The following is a 12085-nucleotide window of genomic DNA, read 5'->3' on the forward strand; positions in this document are numbered from 1 at the left end:
GAAGCTTGGAACCTTGATATCTATCTATCTAATCTATCTTACGGTTCTTTTGAACTCTCAATCTAGGCTTCTCCTTGGCCTGACTCCATTTAGGAAATTCCTTGATCCTACCAGAAACCCTTCTCAGTGGCCATGACTCACTGTGGCTGTCCCTGGGGAAAGGGCCTCTATGTGGACAGGAGTTGTAGGAGGCTGGTGGGCGAGGCCCCCACCAATGATAAAGAAGATGTAAAATCAGAAGAGGCTGCCCCAGATGTGAGATTCTAGAAATCCCATGCTCTGAACTGTGGAGACAGTCACAAAGTTAAAACACAGTTTTATTTACTCATTTATAAATACTGTTGTGTTTACAGGCATCATATAGATGTGAATATTATTATTCCCAAACTTTCAAACAGAATACTCAAAACTATATAATAAACAACCAGTAAAACAAAACCATTCATCTTAGGGTTGAAAGGCCACTCAAAATTGCATAAAAATACATTCAGTTCACAAAGCAAGTCTGGCTTCTTCTCCCTAAACACCCCCCAACCCCACCCCATCCCAGGTGTATTTACAGTGGACTGAAGTTAATCCATACAACTCAGCTGAAAAACAGCTACATCTGGTGTGTGAACCTTGGTGGAAATAGGGTGAAGGGTGGAGTAAAGACACAAAATGCTACCACTAAAATGGGAGAGGCATGGAAACCTCAGGGTGGTTTTCACCCCTGTTGATCAAGGTCAGGGCAAAGACAAGGAGGAAGGAAAACCATAAAGCCAAAGTCTGAGTGTGAACCACTCAACTGAGCACAGGCTGTAGCTTTTCCAAGAAGGATGCAAGGGTGAAACATTCTTTCCTTCCTTCTGCAGGGAAATCATTGCCCTGGCGTGCCAGCCAGTGGTAGGCACAACCTTTCAAAAGTTCAAGGGATGCTGGCTAGAAAAGGAGGTATTCTGGATTGCTGCATCCTCTCAGAACCCTCTCCTACCCCGCAGCCTGCCTCCTGGTGTCTTTTTTCCTCCAAACTCTCTTTACCTAACCTCTCTTCATCAGAAGGCAAGCGGGAATCTGTTCCGGGTTTCAGTAGAGTGGGAGAAAGGACAGGCAAAGGCACAGATAGGCGAGAGTCAAGCTACTTCTGGCCCTAGCATGTCCCTTGTTCAGGAACAATGGGCCCAGACGACTGGCACTCCGACTCTCAACTCTGGTTTTGGGAGAACAATAGAGGCTCTTAAGAGGCTCCCCACCATCAGTGTGCCTTTCCTGAATCCTTGCTCTTTGAATGGGCTGAGCTGTTGCCACCAGATGCACTGATACACTGATTAGGTTTGTGCTGGGAAGACACACTTCTGTTTTAAGCTATAAACAGTCTCAGGATAAAGAGTAAACCAGACATGGCTACTCATGGTCTCCTTGGCCAGGCTATGGAGGAGTCATACGGGCCTACAAGTCAAACCTCATCTCTGAGGGGACATTAGCATAGCCGAGGAGCTTTGAAACTGGAATAGGGGGCAGTGGTGGTGGTGGTTGTTGGTATATCCAACTTCTACAGGAATCTTGGCTGATTCATGGGAAACCACCTCTCTAAAGCACCCTCGGCTCCAAGTGAGAAAAGCAAGGAATTAAGAATGCAGAGGGAGATGAAAGGGAGAGGAGTGAAGTGTATGCTTATTCTGGAAGGACATAAGAGCATCCTGATGTCACCTTAAGGGGCCACCCAAGTAAATCTTTATTGGAAACATCAGGGAAAAATTTGGAGGAGAAATAACAGAAAATATCACTCTGGCAGATTCATGGTCCAAAATAAGCAGATGAATTGGGGAACAGCTCAAATAGGTCCTTTGGGGGATTAGAAGGGAGGGGGAAAAACAAAAGATATGATTTAATAAATTTGGTTTCTGAGTTTTCATTTGTAATGAAGCATATGCCAGACCTCATTTTAAAAGCTCTGGGCTAGCAAATGTGCATGTGAACGCACATAAGCTAGATGCAAGAGTTATCCCCAAATTGCTAAACCTTTTTAGGTAAGGCCAGAACATTCATTAATGGTATTGTCTTTAGACACACCCACCTCTTACTTACAGTTCTCCCGAAGGAGGGCTTCCGGGACACTGGGTTGTAAGCCAAACCTAGGTTCTATGTTTGCCCTCAACCCCAACTCTCAAAGGAGAAGTGAATGCATCTTTTAACATGCAGCTGCTGGCTGCTGGCCAAGATTCTGTGTTTTTTCTCAGCCCTCAGAAATCACCTCATTCCTAGTAGCTGTGACCAACAGTTCCTGGACTACAATGAAGTTGATCTATTTTCCAATCTAGTCAGAACACAAAAGATCAATAGCTGTCCCTGATAGGGTCTACTGCTTCCTGAGCAGTGTCAATACCCATTAAGGAAGCTGATTAAAATCTCTGCTCAGCTGGAGCCTGAGGGATGAAGTCACCAGTGAGACAGAACTCATTTCTGTGTGACAAAGCTTTGGTTCTGTGAAACTCTCTTCCTTCCCAGTACTTGCAGCTTCCACCCTGCTCTATGTCCAAAGCCCCTGGGCCTTCTGCCTTCTTCCCATCGCAGCACACAGCCACCTCCACTTCCAGGGTCTCTGCCCTTTCACTCCAATTACACCAGGTCCTGTAGGAGGCTTGTGAAAGCCAAGTGCTGTTCTATGCAATATGGTTGTGTGGACTCTGGGTTTGTAAACACTTACTGCTTTGGTAGTCTCCTCTTCAGACCTGCTTTGAAGGAAGGACCATCTTGAATGGTATCAGAACCTCCTACTTCTGATAAGTCCAAAATCCAGAGGGGGAGCTCAATGGAACTAAAGATTGAGGTTCTTATCGAGGAAAATTTTCTTGCTGCTGTAAGGCAGAGTTCAAGACAATGAACCAGACGGTGCTAAGCAGAAAAACGATTAGTCTGCTATTTGGGTGTGAAGAGCCAATGTAGATCCCATTTTAAGAAAGCTGAGGAAAGGTGGTTGAGGAAACCTATGAAGCAGCAGGTCTATTTCCTATTAAAACAACTTGTCCAAAGGCTGCCTGCAACAAATTACTTTCTATCCATTTCTCCATGAGCTCCAATTTCCACCTCTGCAGGCTTTAATATTCTTACCAAGCCATCAGGAGGGAAAGCCATTGCAACATCATTCAATTACCCTCGATATTAAATTCACTTCCCAACAAGGATGAGAAGTCAACCTTGATGTGCTCATATTAAACAGTTTAAATCCAGAAGAAAACAAAAAATTCTGGACTTGGATTTTTGAGGTTAGAATTTTTGAAGCAGAAATCCCAATAAATATGCTGATCTTCCTAAGAATGAATAAATCACTGAATTTTAAGCCAAAAGGAAAGGGCACATAAAGATTATCCAGTCCAACCTCATTTTACAGACAGGCAGGGTGACCTGCCCAAAGTCACATGACTAAAAGGAGAAGGGGTGGCCTTGGAATACAGATGTTCTGACTTCTAGGGTCTTATCTTTTAATGTTGCCTTTTTGTCCTCAAAGCTGCCTGCTTATTGGGTTGGAAGAACTCACATCTTATGAAGGGTTAGACCCTGCCTTGCAAATCAGTATGGTAGGCTGGGCGTCGGGCCTTACGCCTGTAATCCTATCACTTTGGGAGGCCCAGCCAGGTGGATTGCTTGAGCCCAGCAGTTTCAGACCAGCCTGGGCAACATGGCAAAACCCCATTTCTACAAAAAAATTCAAAAATTAGCTGGGCAGGGTGGTGCACACCTGCAGTCCTAGCTGCTTGGGAGGCTGAGGTGAGAGGATCCCTTGAGCCTGGGAGGTGGAGGTTGCAGTGAGCTGAGATCACACCACTGCACTCCAGCCTGGGCGACGGAGTATGGTGACTAAGATCTGTAGTAATAACTGGGCCTAGATTTAGGCCAATTACACCACCTCTGATTGGTAAGTGTGTGCTTAAAGTGCGGTCAGTGCTGGCATAAACAATGGGGTTTGAGGGCCCCTGATGATATCTCTGAGGGAAGGATACCAGGGCTCCTGCAGTGTTACTTCACTGATAAGCTCCAGTGGAACCAGTGGCTCATCTGGTAGAGTAGAATTTCCCTTTTCTTTCTGCTTAAATGCTGAATCCCTTCTGCTTTCTTTTTCCTTTTTGCACCTTTGGAGGTTCAAAGCCGCCTGGAAGCTGAGTAACTGGCAACACTTTTAAATAGTTCTCTCTTCTCCAGGCTTCTTCTGCTCACTCATGCCCACCTCAAGGGTGCCGACACTCACCAGTGGCCTGGACTGAAACACTGGCCTTTCTTTGAGAGGAGACAGTGTCTGTCTGTGGCTAGGAGAGGCTGCAAAGAGGCCAAAAATCCAGACACCTAACAAAGTACATGGCTTTGAGAGTTTCTTCTTCCATCATCTTTGGCTCAATTAAATGCCTCTAGTGGAGAAACAGTCAGTAGTTTACACACACTTTCGTGGGATCCACAGACCATTAACTTGAGTTTTAGCTTCCTTGCTTCCTGAGTGGAACCATCTAATAAGCACATGGTTTGGGGAAGGGAAATGGGTAAAATGTTGCAAAAGAGAGATCTGAAATCTCACTAGTGGCCTCAGATAGCAATAAATGAATCTAAGTCTTCTTAAACTTGGGGTGGGAACTAGGACAGAAACCAGGGGAAGCCCAGAAGAGAAGTAAACACATCCTGCAGTTGGAAGACAGGGAGGTTCTAGGGAATATCAAATGAGAATGGCCCACTAGAGAATCTGGTACACTGAGTAAGCCCAAAGCATGTCTATTCTTTAGATTCTTTAGAGGCAACACCCTGAGATTTGCATAACCCTTTCGCTAGAGATTGGGATGGGGCTGGGGTCATCATACTCTGGAGCTATCTGGAAAAGGATCAGCAGCCCTGGAAAAACAAACTTTAGCCCCAGAATCTCTGGAATGGCCAAATCATTACTTCCAAAGGTGTGGCTTGGTTTTTGAAAAATAACAAATTAATGAAAACAGAGTTTTACCAGGAACATTCTCTTTCCCATTCTGATATTTCATGTAAAGACTCTAAGTTAAGTGACAGACCTGAGCCCCATGTTGTTGGCCATGTCTGCAGCTATTTATTCAGCTTGAGCTGCCTGGGGTGCTCATGAGTCTCCAAACCAGCAGGTGAGGACTGAGGATTGTGGCCACTGAAGAGGCCAGCGGTAGGTACCTGTCCAAGCAGCACAAGAAAAGGGAGACCTGCTGATGCCAGTATCCAGAGAGAACTGCTGGCTAGTAGAAGGCCTATAACTACCATCTCATGAGGCTTCCAGACAATACAGTTGTGAAGGAATGGTATTTTATCTCTGGAGATAGACCAGAAATCAGTTCATCTAATAAAATTAATTGCATAAGAGAAAGTACCTGAAATTACCTAGGATAGTTTACACTTACTTTCATGAGTTCTTGGCTACAGAATCCAGTATTCCTGAGATTGAAAAGCTTGCAAATTTCTTGTCACAAGGAAAACTTTCTGGCAAGAAAAGTCAGCTTTAACATGGAAGGGTCATGTGAAGTGGCAGGGATGCAACACCAATCTAAGAGTTTTGAGAATCTGCCCCCAATACTTTTGAAAGGCACAAACAGATCTGAGGAGGCTCTCTGTAACCCCTTTCCCTGGTCTATTGAGTGGAAAAGGGTCAAGATGTATTCCTAATAATCCAATTTTCTTTTCTTGAGAAAGAAGTATCATCTTCCTTCCCCGATATTCAAAATGTTCCAGGATAATCAATTAGTCAACACCTTATGTTGATTTCTTCTCCCAGAATGAAGGATATAAAACTTATTACTCTAATTTAGCATTCCCTGAGAACTGAACTTACAGTACTCCCATGATAATACGAATTCTCAAGATAGTAGCAGCTTCTCTTGAAAAATGGTTGGAAATGAAAGACAGAATTTTATATACTCTAAAAATGGGGTTTTGTCAGAGGAAACATATCTCCTGTTCTGTAAATGGGATTTTTAAAAATTTATTATTATTATTATTTTTGAGACGGAGTCTCGCTCTGTCACCCAGGCTGGAGTGCAGTGGCGTCATCAAGACTCACTGCAAGCTCCGCCTCCCGGGTTCACGTCATTCTCCTGCCTCAGCCTCCTGAGTAGCTGGGACTACAGGCGCCTGCCACCACGCCCGGCTAATTTTTTGTATTTTTAGTAGAGATTGGCTTTCACCGTGTTAGCCAGGATGGTCTCGATCTCCTAACCTCGTGATCTGTCCACCTCGGCCTCCTAAAGTGCTGGGATTACAGGCATGAGCCACTGCACCCGGCGGAATTGGGATCTTGAATTACAGCTTCTAGTTTAAATAGCATGTGATGTTTCAGAGGGAGGACCATGGAGAGCTACACGTCATGTTAGGAAATAATTAACAGACGGAGGTAGTATATATTAAGGGAATGAACCACTCTAAACACTGAATATCATTGGCAACCCTAAAATGATGAGGATTTAATGACTTGCACACTTAAGTGAACAAAGGGATAAAACTCCTACAAAAAGAAAATATTGTAAGTATTAATGCTAGGTTATCATCAAGAACTAATGGTTTAATTTTGCACTGGATTTGTATTCTTTCCAGGCCTGGGCATGATATTTTAAAGGCTGGTTTTGTCTAGAGGAGGATGGCCAAGATGTGACAGGTAAGAAAAGCATGCCATATGAGGAATGACTGAAAGGACTAGAGTAACAGCAGCTCAAAGTAAGACTGCGGGGGAGACCACCCACTGCACATATCTTAAGTGCCGTTAAAGAGTTGCAGATAGTAGATCTGGACTACAAGGAGAATCCACAGGCAGACTTCAGCTGATATGAGGAAAAACTCTCTCGTTATTAGAGTTGCCCAACTTTTGAGTAATAAATGCATAGCCACCAGAGGCTACCTGACCATGCCCATGGGTGAAAGCTGTGGTAGCAGGGGTCCCTGTGACACAATAATAGAAAGCTGGACCTAATGACCTCTGGGTCTTGCCACTCTAAACTTCCATGACTCTCATCAATGGGTTGAAAGTACTTCATTCCATTAAACCTCTATTAAGTGCCATTTCCCCTATTAATTTCTAAGAAAGTAAATCTCTGCTAAATCTAACCACTGGAAATAATCAAATTCACCACTATTCTCACAGCCCAGTGGGCTGCTATCTTCCATCTTCTTTGTCACAATGTTGCAAGTGGCCTCAGATACTTGACTTTCACCATATGTGTCTTTCCAGCCTGCTTCCACTTCCTAGTCCATCTCCCAACAATCTCCCCTCCCCACCTCTCATTCCTCCTTGCACTGACTTCATTTCTCATTAGAAGCAGGTGTCAGAGCGAAGAGAGGAAAACAAGGTCAAGGAAGTGAGGCAGAATGGAGTATTCAGAGCCCAAATTTTCTTATAAAGAAAATCACTTTGAAGGGGGAAGATAAGTGGGAGATGAAAACAATGAGCTGACACTTATGCCATAGTCTAGCTTTCAGGGAGCAGGCAGTGGTGCTGCCACCAAGGCACCAGAGTGATGATTTTCTTGTCTCCAGAATAATGACTTCCCACAATGGCCAAAGACAACTGAGGTCAGGTGCTCTGTCCTAGCTTTTATACCATTAAGTGAGGGGGTGGGGAAGGGAAAAATATAAAAGGATAGAAAGGAAAGGCATAAATGAAGCCAGGGCCATTTGAGCCTTGGAGAAACAGCTAGGTATGAGGGAGGAATAAGGGTTAAAACTAGTTAGGGAGATTACTGGGTGTTGACAGAAAAAATAAAAGTCAGTTCCTGAGAGGCGAAGAAGAATAGAGCGCCTCAATGCAGTCACTGTCACCTTGGATGCTAACCATTCCAGAGGGCATCTGATGATCAATTCAACATCCTGCTGTTTCTCTTGGCACCCCAATCAGGATCCTGGAGTGGCTACCACAAGACTCACCTATATCAGAGGACACTGGGTTAATGTAAAAAGCTGAAGGATACTGATTAGGGTAGAAGTCTTACATGTTTGGACCAAATCCAATGTGGACAAAGTAGCTGAGCAGCAGGAAGTTGAGGGGTCCACAGCTGAGCCTGGTGTACTCCCCAGAGCATTCTCCAGATGGCTCGAATTACCACAATCATGCTTCAATTAAAACTGTCATAAAACTTGGGATAGGGGTTTGGAAGAACAGGGCATTGAAAGTGCAGAGAAAATGTAGAGTGTATAGAGGTGACTGAAGAGGGTGATAGAAAGAAGTGTCCTTCCACCAAAACATCCATTTCTTTTGGTTGGAAGGCAAGGACTGGAAAAGAGGGGTGGGGGCAGCAAATGCTGTCCCTTTCTTTCCTCATAAATCTGGAGCCTAGCCTACTTGGACAGTTTGCTGATGACTCTGATGAGGGCACCATTTTCATCTTTCAGCCTCTGGTTGTCGGATTTCAGTTCTGTTAACACCTGTAGGGTGACAGAGGGAAAGGTGAGTTAGAGCCTGGCAGGATCCTCCTTTGCCCTCCCTGACCAGGCCAGGCCAGCCTGGTGAGCAGGGCCTTTTGAGACAATGTGTGGAATAAACTCTCATGGTCCCTTCTCCCAGGGATGAAATTCCCTTCAATCTTCCTTTTTATTGAGTTGGTAATGTTAATCTTTAGGGAGATTATAGCCACTCCATCTTTTGAGCTGGCATATTTAGCAGTAATATCTTATTTCTTCACAGGCAGACCTCACATTTCACACTGTATATGCTTTCATTCTATTGAATCAGTAACCACTTTCAATTTCTCCTGCCCTTAAACTCACCCCTAAAGAAATTGGGGAGAGAGCCAAAATGGGCTGGTGAGGACATAGGGAAAGAATTCAGAAAGGGGGTGGTGGTCAACTAGAAGAGTTAAAGGAGGATACTGCTTCACATCTCATCAAAAACAAGAGCAAAGGCCAGAGAGGCAGCACTCGGCTTTCTTGCCATATGCACAAGATGATTTAAGCATCCTCCACTTGGTGCCTTTGGTGAATAATCCTCCAAATTTTCACTGGTCATACTATACATACCCACTTTCAACCATGAAAACTCAGAAAACTTACAGTCACAGAGCTGTGAGGCACAGTGAACACTAGGCATGTATTTAATCCTCCCCAAAGCTCCCCACTGACAGTCACCAAAGGATACCCAGAGGCCTTATCAGCAGTTTTAGGGGATGGCATTGTAATTCACAGAAATAGATGCTTGTTGGGCAGAGGACGGAGTGGAAACTCAATTTTATTAGTTCTGCTATCCTGGAACATTACACATACTGTTGTCTAACTTGTGAAAAAAAGAAAAAATAGCCTCAAGTTCCATCCTGGAAGTTCAAGTCTTTGTTACATGATCAGGCACTTTCGACAAGTACGCTGTGCATCTGAAAAATCCTAATGGGGTGTTGATAAGGGTACAGTTTATGTGTGGGTCCCACTGGCAGCAAGAGCGATTTAGGATAGCGGGTAAGTACATTGCCACTATGCAGGCTACAGAAAGCTACATCTGTATCTGTTCAATACAGGTGTCCTTTGACTAGTCATTTAAACCTATAGGACCCCAGGGGCAGGTAATGCCCCCAGTAAAGGGTGACCTGCGCTGAGGTGTTATGAGGCCTATTTAGTTCTAGCTCTGGCTCTGCTATTAACCACTTAGGAGATCTAACTGTGCCTTAAGGAATATAATCTGTTTCCTTGATCTCTCAGAGAAGATATAGGTTAAATTATATAAATATATGTGTATGTACACAAATATGAATCACAGATACATAAATAATTTGTATCAGTGAAATAAAAGGAAAATTACTGAATATCTATAATGTAGATGGCACTGTGCTAGAGGGTCTCCCTAGTGCCTCATGAGACTATGATACAGTTGTTATCCCGATTTCTACAAATGGGGAAATGAAAAGTGCCATAACTAGTTCAAGGCACCCAGCAAAGCTAATATTGAATCCCAGTGTGCCTGACTCCAAAGATCATTCTTTTATTACACGTGGGATGGAAAACAAAACACCAAAAATGTTTGACGCCTAGAAACTGAAATTCCAGCATTGTCTTTGTCACTAGTGATCTATTACTTTAGGCAGATCACTCGCCTTCTCTGCATTTCCATTTTTGTACTTCCGTAAGAACAACAGTCCCTGTCCTACTCTCTCGTATGGTAGGGACTCTGCAAGGCTCACAGGAGGTAACAGATGTGGAAGTGTGTTGACATACATAATGAGCTTTGCGATACTGAGTGTTCCTACAATCACTGTGAGTTTTCTCATGACTGTGGGAGGGCAGGCAAATAATCTGCAAACTTTATTAAGAAGACTTTAATCCAGAAAATATAAAAATAAAGTTGCAGTCCTTTGACCCTGGTCTCCTACCTCTGATTTAATCAAAGCAGCTCTGGCTGCCCTCTCCTTCGTTCCTCTATCCCTGTAGCCTTGCCTACCAGACTGAATGCTTGGAAACTCATTTCAATGAGATTTTTAGAAAAAACCCAGGGTGGCCTCATGTTTCCGTGTTCAATCTGCTCTTTAACACCCCATCCTAGGGCTGCAGCTTGGGTATAAGTGAGACGAAAGCCACATTTCCATAATAGGATTCCATAAGTAGGAAGAAGCTATATATGGCAATGGATTACATTTCACTGCTTAGCAGCTCATCAAATCAGAACTGAGCTGCCTTAAAAAATGTATAAACAACTTGTAGAGTCTTGTAGAGTTTTAGTGATTTATTTCCACATTAAGAAGTCAATTCCTTGGAAAAAAAATCTGGATAAGGCAGTTTTGCAGCTGCAACATGCTACAATTGACATCTAAAGGGAGTGGCAAAAAGTGTTAAGAGGTGGAATGTAGAAATCAAGGGGGGGGGAAGCCCCACAAAGTTCAATCTCAGCAGAGAGAGGGGGAAATGAACAGTGTTATCTGATATCCCCTTGAAGTTAAAGAATGGTTAAATAAGAACATATGTGAAAGTACGATATAAGTATGAAGTTTAGCAAAGCTTTATCACTTTAACTCTCTGGATCTTAGTTTCTTAATTTTTAAGTTCCCAGTTTACCACAATTTGGTGTTAAAGATACCCTGGGCAAATAAAATTAAGTACACATTTCTCAACTATTACTTCTTACAGTCTTTGAGGAATGTGTTAAAGAGGAAGGGGCTACAGGGGTCCTAAAGCTTCAGAGACCTAGAGCAAGGCTAGCTGTAGGTTGAGAGGGACTCAGGATGAGTCTTGCATGAGCTGTCTTGCTTTTAACTACAAGCGAAGTGGGAAGGGAGTCCCCTCTGGTATTTTGTTGGTAAGTGGTTTGCTCTACATGCTGAGATAAGATGATTTTTCCAGGGAACTATTTAAAAAAAAAGGTAGAGTAAAATCTCTCGACTGCACTGCCAGTTTGGCTTAGTTATCTCACCCTTCCTTCTGGCAAGAATCGGCAAGCTTTTTCTGTAAAATGCCAGACAATAAGTATCTCAGGGTTTGCAGGACAAACAGTCTCTGTTGCTACTCCTCAGCTCTGCTGTTGTAGCACAAAAGCACCCATAGACATAACAATAATATGTAAACAAATGAGTTTGGTTCAGTTCCAATAAAACTTTTATTTTGGACATTGAAATTTGAATTCCATATAATGTTCGTGTTCATATGTCGTAAAATATTATTCTTCTTTTGATTTCTTTTTTGACTATTTGTATGGCTTATGGGCCATACTGGTGGGTCACAGTTTGCTAACCCTTGCTATGGTCATGTACCAGGCAATGGCTTTCTTTACAGCAGCAAAATCTTTTGGTAGGTAAATGGCTCTTTAGAAGTTAGGCTTTGACAAGGAAGTCACAGTGCTCAGAAAGCAGAATGCTGCCCTTCCTCCCTCAGCTGCAATGCTGGGGGCACAGTGTAGTTGCTCAATAGATCCTTCTTGCATTGTTTGGGCCACATGCTTAACAAATGGTGAAAACTGTGCCAAATATGCAGACAGCTTATATTACAGTGGTGAAAAGTTTGCACTCTGGAACCTGACATATTTGGTTTGAATTTTGGTTCTACCACTTACTCTTGGAGTGACCTTGGGCAAGTTATTTAATCTGTGACTCAGTTTTTTTTTCATTTTTACAATAATTGTTTTGGTGAATAAATGAGAAAAACTATATAAAGC

General features: G+C 43.2%; 1 protein-coding gene across 9 annotated transcripts in view; it reads right to left on the bottom strand.

Moving 5' to 3' along the window:
• Nucleotides 1-299: 299 nt before the first annotated feature.
• The window catches only part of PPP1R12B (protein phosphatase 1 regulatory subunit 12B), a 237926-nt gene continuing 226140 nt past the window's right edge, over nt 300-12085 (bottom strand). For 5 of the 9 annotated variants that reach the window (XM_019028845.4, XM_019028832.4, XM_019028827.4 and 2 more), the window contains one exon: nt 8302-8385. Coding sequence is in view for 4 of the 9 variants with exons in the window: in XM_019028846.4 (XP_018884391.3) it covers nt 8299-8385 (87 nt within the window). In the remaining 5 variants the exon portion in view is untranslated. Of the gene's footprint in view, nt 8386-12085 lie in introns of all 9 variants that reach the window. The other 4 variants (XM_019028846.4, XM_019028839.4, XM_019028834.4 and 1 more) reach the window with 1 other exon arrangement.

This window comes from Gorilla gorilla, chromosome 1, assembly GCF_029281585.2.
Source record: "Gorilla gorilla gorilla isolate KB3781 chromosome 1, NHGRI_mGorGor1-v2.1_pri, whole genome shotgun sequence".
Taxonomy (NCBI): domain Eukaryota; kingdom Metazoa; phylum Chordata; class Mammalia; order Primates; family Hominidae; genus Gorilla; species Gorilla gorilla.